This window comes from Melanerpes formicivorus, unplaced genomic scaffold, assembly GCF_026170545.1.
Source record: "Melanerpes formicivorus ecotype bairdi unplaced genomic scaffold, bMelFor1.0.p_v2 SCAF_3, whole genome shotgun sequence".
In the NCBI taxonomy this organism is placed as follows: domain Eukaryota; kingdom Metazoa; phylum Chordata; class Aves; order Piciformes; family Picidae; genus Melanerpes; species Melanerpes formicivorus.
This window is the reverse complement of record NW_027142355.1, coordinates 23,707,105-23,728,353: the sequence shown is the minus strand read 5'-3', so window position 1 is coordinate 23,728,353 and position 21,249 is coordinate 23,707,105. Positions and strand designations below refer to the sequence as shown.

The window sequence follows — 21,249 nt, the reverse complement described above, 5'->3', positions numbered from 1 at the left end:
GCTAGATATTAGGAAGAAATTATTTACAATGAGGATGATGGGAAGAAATTATTTACAATGAGGATGATGAGACATTGGCACAGGTTACCAAGAGAGCTCATACAAGCCCCATCCTTGGACGTGTTCAAAGCCATATTGGATGGGGCCTTGAACAATCGGTCTAGCAAAGATGGCCCTGCTCTCAGCAGAAGAGTTGGGGCTAGATGATCTTTAAGGTCTCTCCCAACCTGAACCGTTCTGTGAGGCTATGACTGCAATTTCTCCTGCCTTTATTGGACATCTTTTTGAGGATGGATTATTGCCTAAGTTCCAGCTCTTAGACAAGAGCAAACACCGGCAGTGGGTTGTATCTGAATGCCCCTGCCCGCAGCACAGAAATCTCACAGTTTGCACAAGATGCACTGGAGACGCTGGGTGCAGAGTCCCCTCCTGACCTGAGGGTGCCTTGTGCAGCCAGGCATTCCTTTACACCTGATCTACCAACATCACTCATCTTATGAACTACTGCCTGTTGATTACTGCATGCACCAAGCAGATGGGAGATGGCTTTGCACCATCTTTCATTTACAGCATTAGGAAAGGGTAGCTTCAGGGCCTTCTTTTGGCCCACTGGCAGAGTTTGGCTCACAGTTGTAGAGAACACTTGCTTCAAACTTATCAGAAATGCTGTAAAACACCTTGTATAAATTTTGTTTGCCAAATTATTGATGGCCTTGCAAAAGACCCTGGAATAACACAGGTCTAAGCTCCACCCCTGGACAACCTTCCTCGAAACCCTGTTTGAGCAGTCTAACAACTCTGCCTTCCTGGAAGTCATATATAAATCACCTTCAAGTCACAGACAGGCTCAGATTGTAGCAGAAGCATTTGGAAGTTCAACCACCCTAAGACTGCAAGTAGAGTCCTGTGAAAAAACATATTTATGTGCTGCTCCTTGACACGGTAGGTTGGATTCTATATATATGAAATTGTTAGATATATTTTAAGCTTGTGTATGGGGTGATGCAAAAAAAGGACTCAGCAACTTGCCTGCCTGAGATGGGGCAGACATGGTCATGCTCTGCAAAGTAATGTAATAAGTCACTTCTTGTGGTTCATTCTTCTCAGTTTTCAGCTGACATTCTTGATCCAACATTAGTAAAAAGATAAAGGACCAGATATCTTCAGTCAGAGCAAAGTTAGCTCTTGATCAACATCCCAGCTCCAATGGAAGGGAATAGATGAGGATCAGGGGAAAGAATAAGAAAAGAGCAAATGTGCAAGGTGGCTTTCCAAGGCTTCTGTAATCCTCAGCTCAGACACTTCTCCAGCCAAAGGTGTGGTTTGTGTTTTGAAGACCATGGCAGCTTTCTCCCCCATGAATCCTTTTAGCTGTTTGTCCTGTCTGCCATATTTGAAATGTTAATTATTTTAAAACCACTCTGTGGGATGTCTAACAATAAAAATGGGAAAGCCTGCTGTGCATCTGGAAGAAAATAAAGCTCCCAGCACTTCTGCCAGCATCACAGGGAATTTTTCAGCAGTTCTCTCCCCAAAAGAAAGATCGTGGTGACTACAGAAAATCATGTCAGCACCTGAGAAAGACAAAATAGCACCTGATAGGACCTCTTTCTGCTCAAGAAATAGAAATTTCTATACCAGTGCCTTTTGCTGTATAGGGAAAATGATCAGCAAAGCTAAAGAAGTGGTTAAGCACAAATCCTGTACAACCATGGGAAGATCTGCCTCTTAGAAGCTGCATTGCTACAGCAGAAGCCAGGGTGCTGATGAGATAGAGAAGTCATCCCTGGTGCTTCCTGCTACCATCTGCTTTGTTTCTTCCCTTTCTGTATGCACATGTCTCTAAGTTCATTGTCTGTGGTTGGACAACATGAAAATGCAAGCTGAGCAGCAAGACCCCCATTTTCCAAAGTCAGCTGTCTGAGAGCCAGGACCTCAAGCTGGATTACTGTGAATTAGACATCTGACCAACTTTAAGGGAGATTAATCCTGCTGTGAGCACAGAGCTGCATATCTGTGAACTTGTATGGAGCCAGAGGCATGTAGGAAGCGCAGCATCACTGTTATTTCCCTTCCAAAACCCCTCTAAGACTAAAGCTCAGCTCAGCATTGCAGGTGGCTAAGCAGAGTATGTACACAGCTGCAGGCCTCCACTGTGGGAAGGTCTTTAGAGCAGAAGGGAATGAGATGGTGTTCTGAAATAGGGGCTTCTAGGCCCTGGGTTGCTTCAGGCTTTTTTCTCCAGTGCCAGTGTAAAAGGTGGCTTTGTGTCAACACCATGTTGGCACATGTACCAAGAAGACTTTTCTGTGTGAGCTGATTAGATATGGGGTGAGTTTAGATTCTTTCTCAGGTGGTCTAAATTCTCCTATTGCTGCTTCCTCTACACACCTAAAACCTATTTTAGATTTCACCCTTTTTAACCCTTGTTGATTATTTCATATGCAGGAGGACAGAACCTGTACCCTTCTTGGTCTCTCATAGTCTCCTCCTCTACCAGCTATGTTGTACAAACACAAAAATTACTCTGGACCATGCTGATTTTATTTCCAGCTGAGTATACCTCTGTATTTGCTCTCCAGGTCAGCAAGAACCCTTCACTTGAAATCCTCCTCACGATGCTGTTGCTGCTGCTGCTGCTGCAGGTATTGGTGAGCTGCATCTGGCTGGGACACGGTGAGCTGGTGGCATCCTTTGAAAGTTCATGCCCTCAGTTTTTCTTCCGTGAAACCCCCCCAAATGAAGCCCTGGAGCCAGAGAGCCCAGCCTGGATCTGCCAGCGCTATAAGAACCAGTATTACTTTGCCACCCTGTACGACAGGAACAGGCGTATTCCTGTGTACTCTGCTTATCTCTACCAGCCTGGACCTGGCAAGAGACCTAAGACATGGCTGGTTGAGCCCCAGGTGAGTATTTCCTCTTATATCAACCCATATGCACTGGTTGGAAAGGACTCTCAAAGGTCATCTAGTCCAATCCCCCTGCACTGCCCAGGGACATCTTTAACTAGATCATGTTGCTCAGGGCGCCATCTAGGTTGTCCTTAAATATCTCCAGGGATGGAGCTTCCACCACATCTTGGGGAAACCTGTTCCAGTATTTCACTACCTTAATTGTGAAGAAGTTCTTCCTAATGTCCAATGTCCTAATGTTACCTTCCAGTCACTAGAGGATGAACTGCAGCATGGTTTAGAAACAGACATTGTAGAGTTAGACAAGAGTGGGACTCACTGATCTTAAAGGTCTTTTCTCCAAACAAAATGATTCTCTAATTCTATGATTTAACCAAATACTTCTTTTTCCTCCTACCCCCACACACATGCAAATGGACCTACTGGATGGGATTCATCTTATCTACTTCAAACACCTTCACCACATGATTCCTCTGATGCATTTGAGACATCAGCAGGAGGATGAGATGAGTCATATCCTAAAAGTGCCCATTTTTCCTCATTGACCTTACAGGAAACATTAAGTCAAATTATATTACATGGCATTAATTTACATTACAATCAGTCAGATGACCACTCCTCCCTGTTCCATGCTGTGATGGGGAAAAGACAACCAACAGCAGCTAAATTTGAAGGACTAGCTGTGCTGGGGTCTGATCTACTGAGCTGTTTTGCATTCCTGACACAGCTTATTTGCTCCCAGTTAAGAGTCAGTTTGGCTTTGTAAGCAGTGCGGGAAAAGTGCAGAGATATTCGGAACTGGTCGAGATGGCCCCGTGAAGAAGTCTAGGCCCTCTCACTCAGTAATGAGAGGGTGAAGCTGGTATTCCAGGCAGTAAAAAGTGAGCAGGATCAGTATCATCAAATCAGAAGTGCATGCTGTCTATCCACCTGCAGTTGCTCCTCACCACCACTGAATCAGGCTTTGTTCAGAAGGATCCACCAGACATACAGACCTCTGCAAACTGCAGATGACTCCCAAACATCCTTCTGACACACTTCAGGACTTCAGTATACAAACAAACAAAACACATAAAAAACCCCACCCCCAAAACAGCCAAAAAGCAAATTATGCAACAGAAGAAGAAGAAATTCAGGTCATTGCTAGGAACACCGTAGCAGTAGGGAATTTAGGTGAAAATCAGCCTGAGAAGAAAGCCATATGCCCTGTTCCAGAGGAAGGCTAAATATAGAGTCATGGAATCATAGAATGGTTTGGGTTGGAAGGGGCTTTTAAAGGTCACCTAGTCCAACACCCCTATGTTTCCCTAAATATGTAAAGTGTTAGAGCTATGAAAGCCACCATTTGCACTTGTTACTTGTAGCAACTCAAGCAACTAATTTGGTATTGCACCACTGCAGCCTCCGTATTTAGAGGGAATAAAAATCTCTCTCTTTTCCTCCTGGGCTACAGACCCAAGACATCTGTGAAATCTGTGATTTTGTTATCTTGTTTTCAGAGTTTGTTTGTTTGTTTGCTTTTTAGTGCTTAGGTTCACCAGGTATCTTTGGGTTTTATGAGCTCCTTTAAGAAGCTGGTAATTGCTAACTTATTTTCAGTGATGCTGCAGAAGGAACAGCTCTGGTACAGATCAGCTCTGACACGTTATGGACACTTCAGTAGCAGATGCTTGTGTTGATTTTTTTACAGTGGGGGGTGGCGGAGGCCCCATCCCTGGAAACATTCAAGGTCAAACTTAATGGGACCCTGAGCAGCCTGATCTAGCTAAAGATCATAGAACCATAGAATCAACAAGGTTGGAAAAGACCTCAAAGATCATCAAGTCCAACCTGTCACCCAAGACCTCATGACTACTAAACTATGGCACCAAGTGCCACGTCCAATCCCCTCTTGAACACCTCCAGGGATGGTGACTCCACCACCTCCCTGGGCAGCACATTCCAATGACGAACAACTCGCTCAGTGAAGAACTTTCTCCTCACCCCGAGCCTGAACTTCCCCTGGCGCAGCTTGAGACTGTGTCCTCTTGTTCTGGTGCTGGTTGCCTGGGAGAAGAGACCAACTCCCTCCTGGCTACAACCACCCTTCAGGTAGTTGTAGAGGGCAATAAGGTCTCCCCTGAGCCTCCCCTTCTCTAGGCTAAGCAATCCCAGCTCCCTCAGCCTCTCCTCATAGGGCTTGTGCTCAAGGCCTCTCCCCAGCCTTGTTGCCCTTCTCTGGACACATTCAAGTGTTTCGATGTCCTTCTTAAACTGAGGGGCCCAGAACTGGACACAGTACTCAAGGTGTGGCCTAACCAGTGCTGACTACAGGGGCACAGAGACTTCCCTGCTCCTGCTGGCCATAATATTTCTGATGCAGGCCAGGATGCCACTGGCCCTCTTGGCCACCTGGGCACACTACTGGCTCATGTTCAGCCAGCTGTCAATCAGTACCCCCAGATCCCTTTCTGTAAGATGTCCCTGCTCAGTGCAGAGAGGTTGGACAAGATGACCTTCGAGGGTCCTTTCCAGCCCAGTGCACTCTATGATGTATTTTTGCTTAGGGAGCAAAAAGGCTGCATCCTCACAGTGAATTGTAGCCCTCCCAGAGAAACCTTGGCTCTAGGATCTGTTACCCAATATGTCTCCTTGTGTGGAGTGTTAGAAGAGGCAACCACACATACTTCTGTGTGATAGTATCAGGTGACAGAATGAGAAGAAATGGCCTGAAATTGTGCCGGCGTGATCTAGGTTGGATATTAGGAAAAAATTCTTTACTAAAAGAGTGGTCAGGCATTGGAATAGGTTGCCTAGGGATGTGATGGAATCACCATGTCTGGAGGTGTTCAAGAAATGTGGTTCATGGTTTAATGGCCATAGAGATGTTAGGTCAGTGGTTGGACTCAATGGTCTTAGAGAGCCCTTCCAACTGAAACAATTCTATGAATCTGTGATTGATGGACTGAATCGTGGTTTGTGATTATTCCCAAGTGAGGGGCAAAGCAGGAGAAGAAAAGGGGCTGAGTCCTTCTCATCTCCTCTTGAGAGTCCTGTGGCCACCATGGCTAATCCTCTTCAAATCCTGTCCATCTTCAAGGACACCCTAAGATACCCAACCTTCAAAGAGTCTGTGCTTATTTTCCCTAAGCTTGTAAAACATGAGGATGTTGACAGATGGGATTTAAAAAGGCATAAAAACCTTCCATGGAGACTGAGAGAGGCCTTGTGGCAATGGGGCTGATGAAGCAAAGGCCAAGTTAGATGGAGGTGATGTAGACTGGATGTGATAAATGGGCATGGGAGGAACTGGGAAGAGCTGTGGGCAGGTGTGGGATGTGGAGAAAGAAGAAAAGAAAACCAGATGTGGCAGGAGATGCCTTGCAAGAGTCACCTTTTGAACCTGGGAGTGGAAAATGCTCACTGTCTCATGCATCCACCCACACTCCCGCTGCAGACTGCAGGCTGGAATTCAAAGGTCACAATTCAAATCGAGAGCAGTCAAGCTCTGAGCAGGTTTGGGTTTTTTTTCCCCAAAACCTCTTGTCTTCTTCAGGGTGGGCAGCTTTATGATTTCGCTCTGATTTGTCCATTTTCATACAGTGAGATGACAAAAAATGGGTATTTGGCACTCAGAGATTTCTGCTCCAAGGAAATCCCCATTATTCCCATCCCCAATACTAACACCTTTTCCTCTTCTTTACCTGTCAAGCTGATGGGTTCAGTTTACCCCAAAACTATGGAAAAGGAATGGACCCTCTTAAAATATTACAATGTCAGCTTAGAGCAACTCAGCAAGAGCCAGGCTGTCCTCCGAGACTACAAGAATCTGACAGGTTTGAACCGCGGCCATTTGAACCCCAATGGCCATCATCATGACTTCAGCAGCAGGATGGCTACCTTCACCCTCACCAACATAGTGCCCCAGGATGAGAAACTCAATGGTGGTGCCTGGAACGACTACGAGCAGCGAATGATGATCAGAAGGACCCAGGGCTGTAACACCACCTATGTCGTTGTGGGTGCTGTGCCTGGGAACAGCTACATTGCCAAAGGGAGGGTTAACAAACCCAGCCACATCTGGGCAAGTGCCTGCTGTGAGGTGGACAGCAACCACAGGAAGGCTTGGGGGGTCGTTGCTGAGAATGACAAGAATGAGGTCCATCTCCTCACATTAGGGGAGCTGGAGGATATGTTGACTGAGCTCTATGGGAGGGACCAGGTTTCTCTGTTTGACAGTGCCTGTCCCCGGGGATAAGCCCTGATATTTCACAGCCTGGGTGTAAAAGGCTTGGGAGCCTTCACCACGTGTCCTGAGCAGCACCTATCCTGCTTCCTTCTCTAATGGTTTTCCACCTCTGTCTCTCCGACCACCTTCTCCTCTGATAAAAGGGAGGAGAAGGTGAGCAGAGCCTCCAGCTGGTTTGCTTTGCTGCTCAATCTTGGGGGGAGTTTAGATCGGAGTTTAGACCTTATTGCTCTCTACAACTACCTAGAGGGAGGTTGTAGCCAGGTAGGGGTTGGTCTCTTCTCCCAGGCAACCACCAACAGAACAAGAGGACACAGTCTTAAGCTGTGCCAGGGGAGGTTTAGGCTGGATATTAGGAAGAAGTTCTTCACAGAAAGAGTGATTGGCCACTGGAATGTGCTGCCCAGGCAGGTGGTGGAGTCACCATCACTGGAGGTGTTTAGCAAGAGACTTGATGGGGCACTTAGTACCATGGTTTAGTTGATTAGATGGTGTTGGATGATAGGTTGGACTCGATGATCTCAAAGGTCTTTTCCAACCTGGTCTTCTCCCCTCCCCTCCCCTCCCCTCCCCTCCCCTCCCCTCCCCTCCCCTCCCCTCCCCTCCCCTCCCCTCCCCTCCCCTCCCCTCCCCTCCCCTCCCCTCCCCTCCCCTCCCCTCCCCTCCCCTCCCCTCCCCTCCCCTCCCCTCCCCTCCCCTCCCCTCCCCTCCCCTCCCCTCCCCTCCTCTCCTCTCCTCTCCTCTCCTCTCCTCTCCTCTCCTCTCCTCTCCTCTCCTCTCCTCTCCTCTCCTCTCCTCTCCTCTCCTCTCCTCTCCTCTCCTCTCCTCTCCTCTCCTCTCCTCTCCTCTCCTCTCCTCTCCTCTCCTCTCCTCTCCTCTCCTCTCCTCTCCTCTCCTCTCCTCTCCTCTCCTCTCCTCTCCTCTCCTCTCCTCTCCTCTCCTCTCCTCTCCTCTCCTCTCCTCTCCTCTCCTCTCCTCTCCTCTCCTCTCCTCTCCTCTCCTCTCCTCTCCTCTCCTCTCCTCTCCTCTCCTCTCCTCTCCTCTCCTCTCCTCTCCTTAGATATCACTGGTAATTTGCTGCTGAACTGCCCCTCACCTGCACAGGAAGGATGTGGGACTAGAATCACAGAATTGTTTTGGTTGGGAAAGACCTTCAAAGATCATTGAGTCTGATGGCTCAGGTAGCCCAAAGAGTTTGTGGAGCCTCCCTCTCTGGAGATATTCAAAATCTGACTGAACCCAGTTGTGGACAACCTGCTCTAGCTGGGGTCTGGACTAGAAGATCTCGTGAGATCCTTCTCAACCTCAACAATTCAGTCATTCTGTAATACACCCTGGGACAAGAAAAGCAAAGAGCCTGAAGGTTGCTGAGGATCCATAACGTTTATCCTACCAACACATTCTAACCAGCAGAACCAATGGCAGCATCAAAGGATAAAGGGGAAAAAGGAAGTGGAAAGAAAAAATACAACTAAGCATAAGAGGAACATCCCAGGTCTTGTGAGGTCTGTAAATAAATTTCTGTGATACACTGATTGGATAACTTCATTCTCTGCTCTACTTCTGAACCTTTTCTGCAGATTTATGTAAAACTGGTTTTGTGAAATACATTCAATGGATGGAAAAGATCAATGTGTGCCTTATGATTTAGTTCCCGAGTAGTTCACAGTATAAATGATTTGCTCCAGTGGAGGATCACCTTACATGTAAACCAGAATTGGCTTCCCACTGAAATTTAAATTACTAGCAATGCCCTAGTGCCTGCAGCATCCTTGTAGGAGGTAGGCTGTCCAAATCCAGTCTGAAGATGCCATATCACCTGCAGAAGTGTCACCATCAAAATCCAGTTACTCTTCCCATGAATGTTTATGAACAAAGTGGATCATGGTGCAAATAGCTCATACAAACTGTCTCACAAGATACCAGCTTGATCCTCAGCTTCTCAGGTCGGGAGCTGTTTGTTAGCCTACTGGGTCTCATCACTCACCTCTTGGGAAGCTGAACAGAAATGTGGGGTGGAGTTCAGGTACAGAGTCAAACAGTTACATGCAGATGTGTGGTGGGTATCTGAGCTCTGATTGCAGCCAACAGAGATGCAGATGTGGCTCAGCTGCATAAACAGAAGTGTCTGGACCACTTGAGATGGCCTGATTTATGCAAGACATCCACTGGGGCTGGCTGATCTTGCTGGATTAGGAACTGGCTGGAGGGCCGGGCCCAGAGAGTGGTAGTGAACGGTGCCACATCCAGCTGGCAGCCAGTCACCAGTGGTGTCCCCCAGGGATCAGTGCTGGGCCCTGTCCTCTTCAACATCTTCATCGATGATCTGGATGAGGGGGTCGAGTCAGTCATCAGCAAGTTTGCAGATGACACCAAGTTAGGAGCAGATGTTAGTCAGTTAGAGGGTAGAAAGGCTCTGCAGAGGGACCTCGACCGACTGGACAGATGGGCAGAATCCAATGGGATGGCATTCAACAAGTCCAAGTGCTGAGTGCTGCACTTTGGCTATGGCAATCCCATGCAGAGCTACAGGCTGGGGTCGGAGTGGCTGGAGAGCTCCCAAACAGAGAGGGACCTGGGGGTGCTGATTGACAGCCACCTGAATATGAGCCAACAGTGTGCCCAGGAGGGCCAATGGCATCCTGGCCTGCATTAGGAATAGTGTGGCCAGCAGGAGCAGGGAAGTCATTGTGCCCCTGTACTCTGCTTTAGTTAGGCTGCACCTTGAGTACTGTGTCTAGTTCTGGGCCCCTCAGTTTAAGAAGGACATTGAGACACTTGAACGTGTCCAGAGGAGGGCAATGAGGCTGGGGAGAGGCCTTGAACACAAGCCCTATGAGGAGAGGCTGAGGGAGCTGGGATTGTTTAGCCTGGAGAAGAGGAGGCTCAGGGGAGACCTCATTGCCCTCTACAACTACCTGAAGGGTGGTTGTAGCCAGGAAGGGGTTGGTCTCTTCTCCCAGGCAACCAGCACCAGAACAAGGGGACACAGTCTCAAGCTGCGCCAGGGGAGGTTTAGACTCGAGGTGAGGAGGAAATTCTTCACCAAGCGAGTCATTCGTCATTGGAATGTGCTGCCCAGGGAGGTGGTGGAGTCATCATCCCTGGAGGCGTTCAAGAGGAGATTGGACGTGGCACTTGGTGCCATGGTCTAGTCATGGGGTCTGTGTTGATAGGTTGGACTCGATGATCCTCGAGGTCCTTTCCAACCTAAGTTATACTGTGATACTGTGATCTGCTGCAGGATCCTGGGGTGCCCATGCTCATCTTGGCCAGCAGCCAGAGGCCAGACAAATTCCCCAAGGGCATCCCCAGTGGTTTTGGACACCTGAGCACAGGCAATCAGATTCCACTGCAGACCACTGGGCTGTCTCTGCTAGCATCATGGGCTTCTGTTCCTGTCTTCTCCATCTGTCAGGGTGAGAGCAGCAATAGCACTCCTTTGTGATGGCTGTGTTGCTCAGTGAGGTGGGAGACTATTTTGCTTTTCAGGAGGACAAGGTAGGAACATCACCCACACTCCCCTTTGCTGGATACCTGCTGTGGTTCCAGATCCCCTGCCCAGATGGGGTTTTGTTTCTTTTTTCAAACACTGACACAGACTGCTGTCACTGATGTGTTGAGGCACCTCTGCAGACAACTCTGGAGTTGCTCATGGGGTTTCCTCTGACTTGCTCAACCATCTCCTCTTGCCTGCTGAAGCACAAACCCACACTCATCCTTGCCACTGCACAATCCATGCACTGCCCCCACTGATTTCCAGGATCTCTGGAATCTCCCACTCCTTATTCACTCCCATGAGTCACTGCTCCACCAGCTCCCTGGGCTATCCCCAGGCCATTTTCCCCAGGCAGTACCCAGAGATGATCTCCCCTCCACAGCAAGTCCATAAAATGCATAGGAAGGAAAAAAAAAAAAGAGCTTTGAGGTTACCTTCCAGCAGATATCAGAAGTGCTTCCTGCAGCACCCTGGCTTGGAAATGAACAGGGAGCTGCCCTAGCCCCATATCCCCAGCTCCAGGAGCATCCTCCTAAGAGGCTGACATCTGTGATGTGCTCTGGCTTCTGCTACTCTTGGCTATGAACATGGACAAGGGTGAGCCCAGAGCTGCTCTCCATGCATCAGGTGTGTGTCACTGCTGGGGTGGGAGGCTCATCTCTCTTCTGGGAGGATATAGCTACACTGGGATGAGAAGGTAAGTTTGCAGTTTGCTCTGTGTCCATCCATCTTTGGGGAAAGCCCTGGGCACTATTGGGTCAGTGGGATTTTAGACACAAAGGAAAAATTATTTTGACCAGGAGATGTGAGAGGTTGCTTGGAACTACGGCCTATTAGCTCCACTGCACTGCACATTGGGGTTGTCTGAATGGGTATGCAGCTCCCAGAGAGCTGACCACCGTCTAAGCTCACCTCACTGCAAAGGGTTGCATCATGGAATTTGCTTAGTCCTTTTCCAAAACCACCAACGGTACAAATTCCTTGAGCTGAACAACATGTTGTCACATCCTGCCCTCCAAAAAAAGAGAAGGAAACAAGAAAACCAAGAGAATGGCATCATTTGGCCTCTCAGAAATCATCTGGGCACAACTCCTTTGATGGATCCAGGTTTTGAGCAGCTATAGCACTTGGCAAGAGTAAATACAATATGCTTATTTGTAAAGCTTTCCAGGAGCATCTCTGGCTGCCACATGGGGAGGGCAGGGGGGGACACACCACCTTACTGGGGCTTTGCCATCTCCTGGGTGGTGGAGATGCCATCTCCATCTGCTGGGTTGGACGTGCTGAAGCTATTGAATTTGCCCATGCCTTTCATGTAGGCAGAAAATGTACAGTGTGTAGTTCTGCATGAAGCATGTGCTGTTTGTGGCATGCCAAACTGATCTCCTAGATGGTTGTCCAAGGCAGTGCACATCTCTTAATCTCAACCTGCAGGGACAGGCTTTTTCCTGGGAAATGAGGCTTAAACACACAAGGATCCTTTTACAATCTCACAGGAGATCTTTCTGGGAATTTACTGTCTTCAGCTAAATGTGGATCTATAAAAAGGGAAAAAAAAGTCATTTCAGTAACCCAACTGCTTTATCTTGCCAGGAGCTATTAGAAGAGAGGAATGTTCAGTTTATTGAAAAGCAAACATCATCTCTGTTTTCACATGTCATGTTTTATTGTTCCAAGGTCATGAAATAACCTGGAAAGCCTGGAGACTTGGACAACAATCCTCCCTCTTGATTCTTCATCCAAATATCTAAAATATTATTGCTGGCCAGTTCAGTGGAGGAACAATGAATCATGGATATTTGCATCTCCATGGCATCTGCTGCCCAATCTTTAGTGCCTGTTCTTGATTTAAAGGTCATATAGAATAGAATAGAATAAACCAGGTTGGAAGAGACCTTCAAGATCATCACGTCCAACCTATCACCCAACACCACCTAATCCCTAAACCCATGCAACCAAGCACCCTGTCAAGTCTCCTCCTGAACACCTCCAGTGACAGCGACTCCACCACCTCCCCGGGCAGTCCATTCCAGTGGGCAATCACTCTCTCTGTGTAAAACTTCCTCCTGACCTCCAGCCTGAACTTCCCCTGGCGCAGCCTGAGACTGTGTCCTCTTGTTCTGGTGCTGGCTGCCTGGGAGAAGAGACCAACCTCTGCCTGTTTACAACCCCCCTTCAGGTAGTTGTAGAGAGCAATAAGGTCACCCCTGAGTCTCCTCCTCTCCAGGCTAAGCAACCCCAGCTCCCTCAGTCTCTCCTCATAGGGCTTGTGTTCCAAGCCCCTCACTAACTTCGTTGCCCTTCTCTGGACTCGTTCCAGCAAGTCAACATCCTTCCTAAACTGAGGGGCCCAGAACTGGACACAGGACTCGAGGTGTGACCTAACCAGTGCAGTGTACAGGGGCAGAATGACCTCCCTGCTCCTGCTGGCCACACTGTTCTTAATGCAGGCCAGGATGCCATTGGCCCTCCTGGCCACCTGGGCACACTGCAGGCTCATGTTCATCCTACCATCAACCAGCACCCCCAGGTCCCTCTCTGCCTGGCAGCTCTCCAGCCACTCTGACCCCAGCCTGTAGCACTGCATGGGGTTGTTGTGGCCAATGTGCAGAACCCGGCACTTGGATGTGTTAAATCTCATGCCGTTGGACTCTGCCCATCTGTCCAGGTGTTGTGGTTTAAAGCCAACCGAAAACTCAGCCCCATACAGCCACTCATTCACTCTTCTCCCCCTGGTGGGATGGGGGAAGGAATCAGAAGAGTAAAACCAAGAAAACTCATGGGTTAAGATAAAGACACTTTAATGGGTGAAGCAAAAGCCAAGCATGCATGCAAAGCACGACAAGAAATTCATTCAGCACTTCACACCACAGGCAAGTGTTCAGCCATCTCCTGGAAAGCTGCGCTACAACACACCTGATGGTGACTTGAGAAGACAAATGTTGTCACTCCAGACATCCCTCATCTCCCCTTACTTATTTTTCCCTCAGCTTCACAAGATGACCATGGCATTGTATGGTCTGGAATATTCTTTTAGTAGTTGGGGTCAGCTGTCACAGCCATGTCTCTCCCAACTTCTTGTGTACCCCTGGCCTACTTACTGTTGGGGGGAGGAACACTTGACTCTGTGTAAGTACTGGTCAGTAGTAACTAAAACATGCCTTTGTTATCACACTGTTTCGAGCACAAATCCAAATCACAGTCACATATGAGCTATTGTGAAGAAAATTAACTCTACCCCAGCCAAACCCAGCACAGAGGGCTACAATCACGGTTGGCAACTCCAAGAGCAAAACCCTGTATGGGAGAAACAGAAGGGCCCTAAATATATGAACTCAAGGTTTGAGGCTGCAAAAGAGTCTGTTGAGAGCGAGCTTATAAAAGCAGAATGATACCATCAAAACATCTGGGTCAGTGAACAGATTTGCATAGAGGTAGAAAATTAAGTAGAAGGGGAAGAAAAAAACTTAGATTCACAGAACTGTTATGTTTTGAAAAGACTCTAAGATCATCAAGTCCAATTGTCAACCCAACACCACTATGGCCATTAAACCATGTCCTGAAGTGCCATGTCTGCACATTTCTTGGATGCCCCCAGAGACGGTGACTCCACCACCTCCCTGGGCAGCCTGTTCCAATGCCTGACCTGCTATCCAACCTAAACCTCCCTAATGAAACCTGAGGCCATTTCCTCTTGTCCTCATTTTTATTAAAATAATGTTTTAACAATATTATAAATTGTATAGAATCATAGAATGCTAGGGATTGGAAGGGAGTCCAAACTCCCTGCAAACCCTGCATAGACTGAGCTTGATGCCAAACCAGCCATAAACTGAGTTTGGAGGAAACCTTCAGCAGGAAGCAAAATGGAAATCTTAGCTCAGATATGGAAGAAATAATACCATGGCAATTAATACCACACTGTTTATATTGTGTCTTGCTGGAACACCTCTCCTGTGAGCGTAGGCTGAGGTAGCTGGGGATGTTCAGCCTGGAAAAGAGAAGAGCCCTGGTGGGGTATAGCTGCCTTCTGATACCTGAAGGGATCCTACAGGAAGGCTGGAAAGGGACTTTTCATAAGGGTGTCTAGCAATAGGACAAGGGAGGATTGTTTTAAGCTGAGGGAGAGTAGGTTTAGACCGGACCTTAGGAAAAAGTTCTTCAATATGAAGGTGGTGAGACTCTGGAATAGGCTGCCCAGGGAGGCTGTGGATGCTTACTCCCTGGGGGTGTCCAGGCTAAACAAGGTCTTGAGCAGCCAAGTCCAGTTGAGAGGTGTCCCTGCCCATTGTGGGGAGGTTGGAGTAGATAATCTCTAAGGTCCCTTCCAACCTAAGCCATTCTATGAGTCCATGGTCTTACACAGATCTCAGGGTATTTGCTAGGAATATTTCTTTTTCACATGCCAGAATAATATCACTGGCATTAATATTTTCAGATGCAAGATGCCAGGCCTCCTACTATGAGCTAGACTTTCCTTTCTAAGTATCGTGTTGGCTTCAGTAATGTCCTTGTCATGTAAATATGCTCCCTGTTGCTGACAAATTACACAACTGCACGTCCTTCTCCAGTTCTGCTACCTGACTCTAATCTCTTTCTGAGTAACCTGCTCACATTTTCTTCATGCAGTAAGTGAAAACTTGTTTGAACAAACTGCTGCATGCATAAATGGTAAAAGACTAATTTACTCCTGGAGCTTTGAGACCTTACTCTGAACGGTCAGAGCACTGGACTGGGATTGAGACCAGTTTATGAAGTCACCTCAGCACCACTGTTTCCAAACCATAAAATGAAGGCAAAATTCTCTTCCATTGAATGTGCTGGGGCATAAAAAACTTCAGTTTTATTTTCCCCTTAGTCCTGACTTGACTGAGGACTGAGGGAGTTTGAGAAGCATGAAAACACTAAACATTGTAGGAGAGAGAAACCTTTGGTTTTGAGAAGAGTGAGCTGGAAAACAGGGCTACTTGTGAGCAGGAAATTTTCTCATTTCTGAATGTGGTTTCAGTCTGAATCAGAACAAAAGCCCAAGAGTTTCCAAATTCCCCTAGAAATGGAAATTCTGAGAATTTTGATCAGGAAACACTGAAGCAGTATGTTCTTTGATACCCATCATCCACTCCAGAGACCCATTCTTGTCAGCTTGCAGCAGTGCTGCTGTCAGGTTCCCTGAGGAGGTGGAAGGCTTTCTGAGGATGTGTACAGTGACCTCTCGGAGTCCTCTCTGAGCATTACTGGGCATTGAGTGTGGATTTGGAAGCCCTTGTGCCTTCTGGACTTCTTGTCCTTCACACAGCTGGGGCCTGGTGGTACATCATGTGGATGAAAGGTTTGTGAGGTTGAAAGGTTAGGAAGATGGGGTAAGGTGAAAGCTGTTGGCAGGTAGAAGAACCAGTTTTGTTTCTTGCAAAAGACCCAAACCATATATGCAGCAGTGCTTTGCCCTGTAGCCATGTACCACACCCTCCTCCCACATGGACCTCCCCGTGGTTAGGGTGACCTCTCTGGAGTCTCTGAACAGAAAGGGTCATATTTGGTATGGGTATGGATGCCACAGCTTTAAAAATGTAATCAAGTTAGGGAATATCGTCCCTGAATTTCTTCTGAAGAAGGCTGGAGGAGAAAATAATTAGACAATTAGAGACCTGGAAATGACTGTTGGAGCTGGTGCTTGCTGGAGTACTGAAGACCTTGTTCACATGACCTTTTACTCCACAGGTGAGCACGCATTGGCCCTACCACACTGTTATTTCTACAGAAAAAGACACATCTGGAAAATGTGAAGGTTGCTGCAGCATTCAGGCTGTGACTAAGAGGCAGATCTCTATGGTTTCATTGCTTCCTTCCACTCCTTCTCAACCTTGCTTTACATCTACTATCCAAATTGTCTAAGACTTGGGCCATTTTTGGCCTCTAGACAGTAGCTGTGCATAAGACCCTCACCTATTATAGTTTTTTATTTATCAGTGCAACCTAAAAGCATGCTTAAATTTAGACTTCAGACATTATTTTGTCTGCAGGTGGCAGGAAATGTTCTTGTCAGGTTTCTTCCGCAATGCATTTACAGATGTGAATGACAGGTTGTCCAAGTCTTCATGAGCTGAGGCCAGTCCATTTATTGGGATGTCTTATAGCAGACATTTCCATGTGAGGTAATTCTGCTTGTCTTCCATCTGTCCGTGTAGAGAAGGACAGGTCTCCCATAGGTCCTGTGTTGTACCTTCCAGCCTTATGTAGATGACTCTGGGACATTCCTGGGTGTCTCAAGTTATGGCAGATACCTGTCTCTAGGCAACTAGATCAGTCTGCAAATGTTTCCATGTCAGCTGCTATCTGAGCTCCCAGTTGAGTCAATGGAATCAGTTACTGATGGGGTCCATGGGATCTAGAAAACTATTCAGTGTGGGAGTTCACCTGCATTTGACAGCTATCTCTAGACTCCTCTGATCTCCACTGTGATGGGACCAGCTTACAAGCATACACCTATAATGATGCATTCCATTGTGCAGGCTGATTCTTACAGTGTAGATTTCAGGAAAAACACTTTCTCTTGGGTTCCTGGCCATGATACAGTAGTATAGGGCTAAGTGAGCTCCACTGCCCTTAGATTGTAAAAATCTGTTAATCTGAAGGGGGCCTACAAGAAAGCTGGTGAGGGATTTTTTAGGGTGTCAGGTAGTGATAGGACTAGGGGGAATGGAAAAAAAATAGATTCAGATTGGATCTTAGGAAGAAATTCTTCCCCATGAGGGTGGTGAGGTACTGGGACAGGCTGCTGGTGGTAGAAGCCCCATCCCTGGAGGTTTTTAAGGCCAAGCTGGATGTAGCTCTAGGCAACCTGATCTAGTGTGAGGTGTCCCTGATCATGGCAGGGGGGTTGGAACTAGATGATCCTTGAGGTCTCTCCCAACCCTAACAATTCTATGATTCTATGATTCTATAATTTCTTTCATTATCCATTTTGGACACATCATTACAACAGATCCTCTTGCCTAAATACTTTTAGTTTCCCCCTGCTGTGATAGTACATGTGTGATGTGAGATGGAGCACAGGTCTTTAGAATAAACCTTCCTGTGACACGCTCCTGGGTTTGTCATAACTTTTGTTGAAATTGAGGAGGTAATGGAAAATAAACCATGTCTTTTTCAAAGTTTAGGCCAATAGCAAGGAGAACAGTCTGCCTTTCAAACATCCAGAATGATTTATTATTAGAGTTTCTTAGCTGTTCCATGCTAAGACAATCAAAGTCTACAAAATAAGGATATTAACCACCACAAAAGAGGAGAGATTTAGACATGATTCTATGATCTCATTTAAAACAAATGAGAGCAGCCATGGAGAAAGCACAAGAGCAATCCCTTTGCCCACAGACTTCCAGTGGTGGCAGTTTGCTTTCAGGCTGGATCCTACCAATTTCTGTTTGTTTTCTGCATGTTGTATTGGAGGCTCAAGCCTCAGACACAAACATTTCCCCTGAGGGCCAACATGCTCTACCAAGAGGTAAAGTACAGCTCAACTGAGAGTTACAGCTTCCTGATGACATACATACATCTACATCTCCTGTGCTGGAGGTGACCTGAGTTCAGACTCTGATAGCTAAGAAAATCAAACCCCATAATAAATGTCCACCCTGTAAGCCACTGTTTCCTACAGGTCCCTTACCAGTAGCATGGCTGCCTTAATTTCCATAGAACAGAGACAAAATGTAGAGAGAACCCCTGAGCAAAGGTAGCTATGGAAAAGAGGAAAAAACACTGGAGAAGTAGGAGAAAGATGACTTTGCTCTTGTTATCTGCTCAAAAAATGCTCATGGTAGAAGTATTTTCCTTCTCCAGGTAAATGCCCTGAGCAGGACAAGCCATGCCAGTCTAACCGCAGGGCTTAACAGATGTATGCCTGCCGTAAGCAACCTGCGCTTAATGAATGAAGCAGAAGAGCTTGATACTGCTGCTGAGAACCTTCAGAGCAGCTGACAAGTGTGAAAACTTGCCATCTATCCCATAAATACAGGTTGTTGCTTGCTCCCATACAAAATAACAGCATGTAACATCCATCTTTATAAAGGTTTGTAGTATGAATAAGTGCTGTTCCAACAGGAATATAAAAGAAAGTCATGGGAATTATAAATATCAAAGCTACGGAGTGAGAATAACTCAGCAGGAATACAAAACAGTAAATCAAATGAGACATACACTCCTTCACAACACAGAAAACTACACTGAAATCTTGTGCCTCCTGAATTGTGAGAAAGGGATTAATTTCATACTGCTTTTGACATATGATGTGTAAGCACCTGTAGCTACTCTGCTCACTATGGGCATCATTTAGAGTGAAGGCAAAGAAACGGGTGCCTTTAGAACATGAGTTATTTGCTCTCTATATTTATGTATAGATCACTAGTATATGTATTTGTGCTACAGCACAAGTTTGTGGTGCAGCTGAGGGAACTGTTGTGCCAGGGGAGATCTAGGTTTGATATTGTCAAAAATGTCTTTACCATAAGGATTTTTAAGCCCTGGAACAGGTTGCCCAGGGAAGTGTGGAGTCATCATCCCTGGAGGGATCTAAAAGATGTGTAGGTGTGGTGCTGAGGGGCCTAGATCCATAGAATGGGCAGGAATGACTTCCACTAGACCAGGTTGCTCAAGGTGTCATCCAACCTGGTCTTGAATACCTCCAGGGAAAGGGTACCCACTACCTCCCTGGGCAACCTGTTCCAGTGTCCCACCACCTTAGCTGTAAAGAATTTCTTCCTAATATCCAGTGTAAATCTACTCTCCTCAAGATACTACCCATTTCCCCTTATCCTATCACAACAAGCCCTTGTAAAAAGTCCCTCCCCAGCTTTCTTGCAGGCCCTTTCAGGTACTGGAAGGCAGCTATGTGGTCTCCCCAGAGTCTTCTCTTCTCCAGCCTGAACAGCCCCAACTCTCACAGCCTGTCATGGTTTCATGGTGGACCCGGCAGTGCTGGGTTAAGAGTTGGACTTAATGATCTTAAAGGTCTCCTCTAACCTAAAGGATTCTGTGATTCCATGTGCCATAAATAAATAAATATGCAGATCCATGTACCTGTAGGTAATAGGATGCTTACTAAAGAGACATTTTCATCCTCATTGTTTATCTCATAGATGCTTGCATTGTACCAGATGAACCTGATTCTACCAGGCTAAGTGTGGCTAAAAAGACACAGAAGACTATTCAAACTTCACAAATTCCCAAGAATATATGTCAAGTATTGTATATGTCAAGTATTGTACATACTTGAGTCTGTCCTCAGATGCCATTGTACTAGGTTCTTTGGTGCTCTGCAGCTATGAAAATGAGCTGTCAAATTAATCAACTGTCACAATCTGCAGCACCCTTTTCTGAGCTGGAGGAATAGTGTAGTAACTGTTTTGAAAGAGGCTAGTCCAAATTAATTGGGAAGTGGAGGGTGATGATGAATGTGTATGTATATACCCCACCATGAGGATGTCCAGAGAAATTTTCAGCTTGCATGCAGGGAGTAAACTGGTTTAATTTCCAAGAAGAAAAGCGTGAGGAGGAGAAAAGTTTGACTGCATTTGACTTGTCTGAGTAGGGAAGGGACAGGGGACATCAGGTGTCCTTTATCTCTCTTTGTGGGGAAGTTGGTGTGTGGGTTGTAATGCCAGTGCCATTATCTAACGTGCTTGGGCGAGTTGTTCGTGTGTGCTGCTGGTCGGGGCTGCAGCTATATTAGCAATACATCTGCTATATGGTAGGAGGAGAAGTGGGGTTTGGGGAAGCAGTTTTAGGCAGAGCTCTTTCACCGTCTGTCAGTGATCAGGTGCACCCCCTCCACCCGTACTCTGTAGGAGGAAAGTCACTCTGTCCCCATAAGAATTCAGCCGTAACATTTTCTGCCTCCTTCACACGCTGGATTCCCAGCCTTCCTCCTCCTTTGCTACTGCTGGTCTCAGAGCTCCCGGTGCAGTTTGGTTTCTTCTGTGGCAAGTCATTGTTTCATGAGCTTGGATCTGAACGCAGCAATTCCCTGAGAAGTCTTTCCTACAGCAGGAAAAAGACTACTACGGCTGGAAAGAGGCAAGTTTTCTGTGGCTTCTGTATTCACTAGGAGAAACCACACAGTACTTTCTTCAGAAGACACCACATAGGATCTCAGCTACAATTTCATCTGCTATGGGCTGTACCATCACTTCTTCCACCACGGGGTCAGCAAAATGTAGATTGTTCTTGACAATTTTTTTTCTACCATATTCTCAGAAATCCCACAGTGGCCCAGACATCTGCACCATCATTGGCATTTTCTACCAAAACATGTTTCAAAACATTGTCTATACTTTCTAGGACTTTATTCTATCATGAACTGGCAAGAAACCACTACTGATGTCGTTTCACAAGGTTTTCCCTCCCTCCTTTTCAATAAAATCTCTGTTCAGCTGAGAACATGGAGAAAAATGAGAATGAAGATTAGCAAAGTGTGAGGAGCAAAGGAGAACTCCCAACTGTCAAATAGGGACATCTTGGTTTAACTAGGCTGAGGAGTCTGTGAACAGGAACAGCCTTGGTGCATCTCCTTGTAGTAATAGAAACAGCGAGGAGGCTGGACTAAAATAAGTCTGAAG

The 21,249-nt window shown here is 46.7% G+C and overlaps 1 protein-coding gene across 4 annotated transcripts in view; it reads left to right on the top strand.

Moving 5' to 3' along the window:
* The window catches only part of LOC137457138 (endonuclease domain-containing 1 protein-like), a 215,835-nt gene extending 208,118 nt beyond the window's left edge, over positions 1-7,717 (top strand). For 3 of the 4 annotated variants that reach the window (XM_068168940.1, XM_068168948.1, XM_068168957.1), the window contains 2 exons: positions 2,583-2,906; positions 6,604-7,717. In XM_068168940.1, coding sequence (XP_068025041.1) covers positions 2,619-2,906; positions 6,604-7,149 — 834 coding nt within the window. In that variant the 5' untranslated portion in view covers positions 2,583-2,618 and the 3' untranslated portion in view covers positions 7,150-7,717. Of the gene's footprint in view, positions 1-695; positions 943-2,582; positions 2,907-6,603 lie in introns of those variants that run through there. The other variant, XM_068168967.1, reaches the window with a different exon arrangement.
* The last annotated feature ends 13,532 nt before the right edge of the window (positions 7,718-21,249 follow it).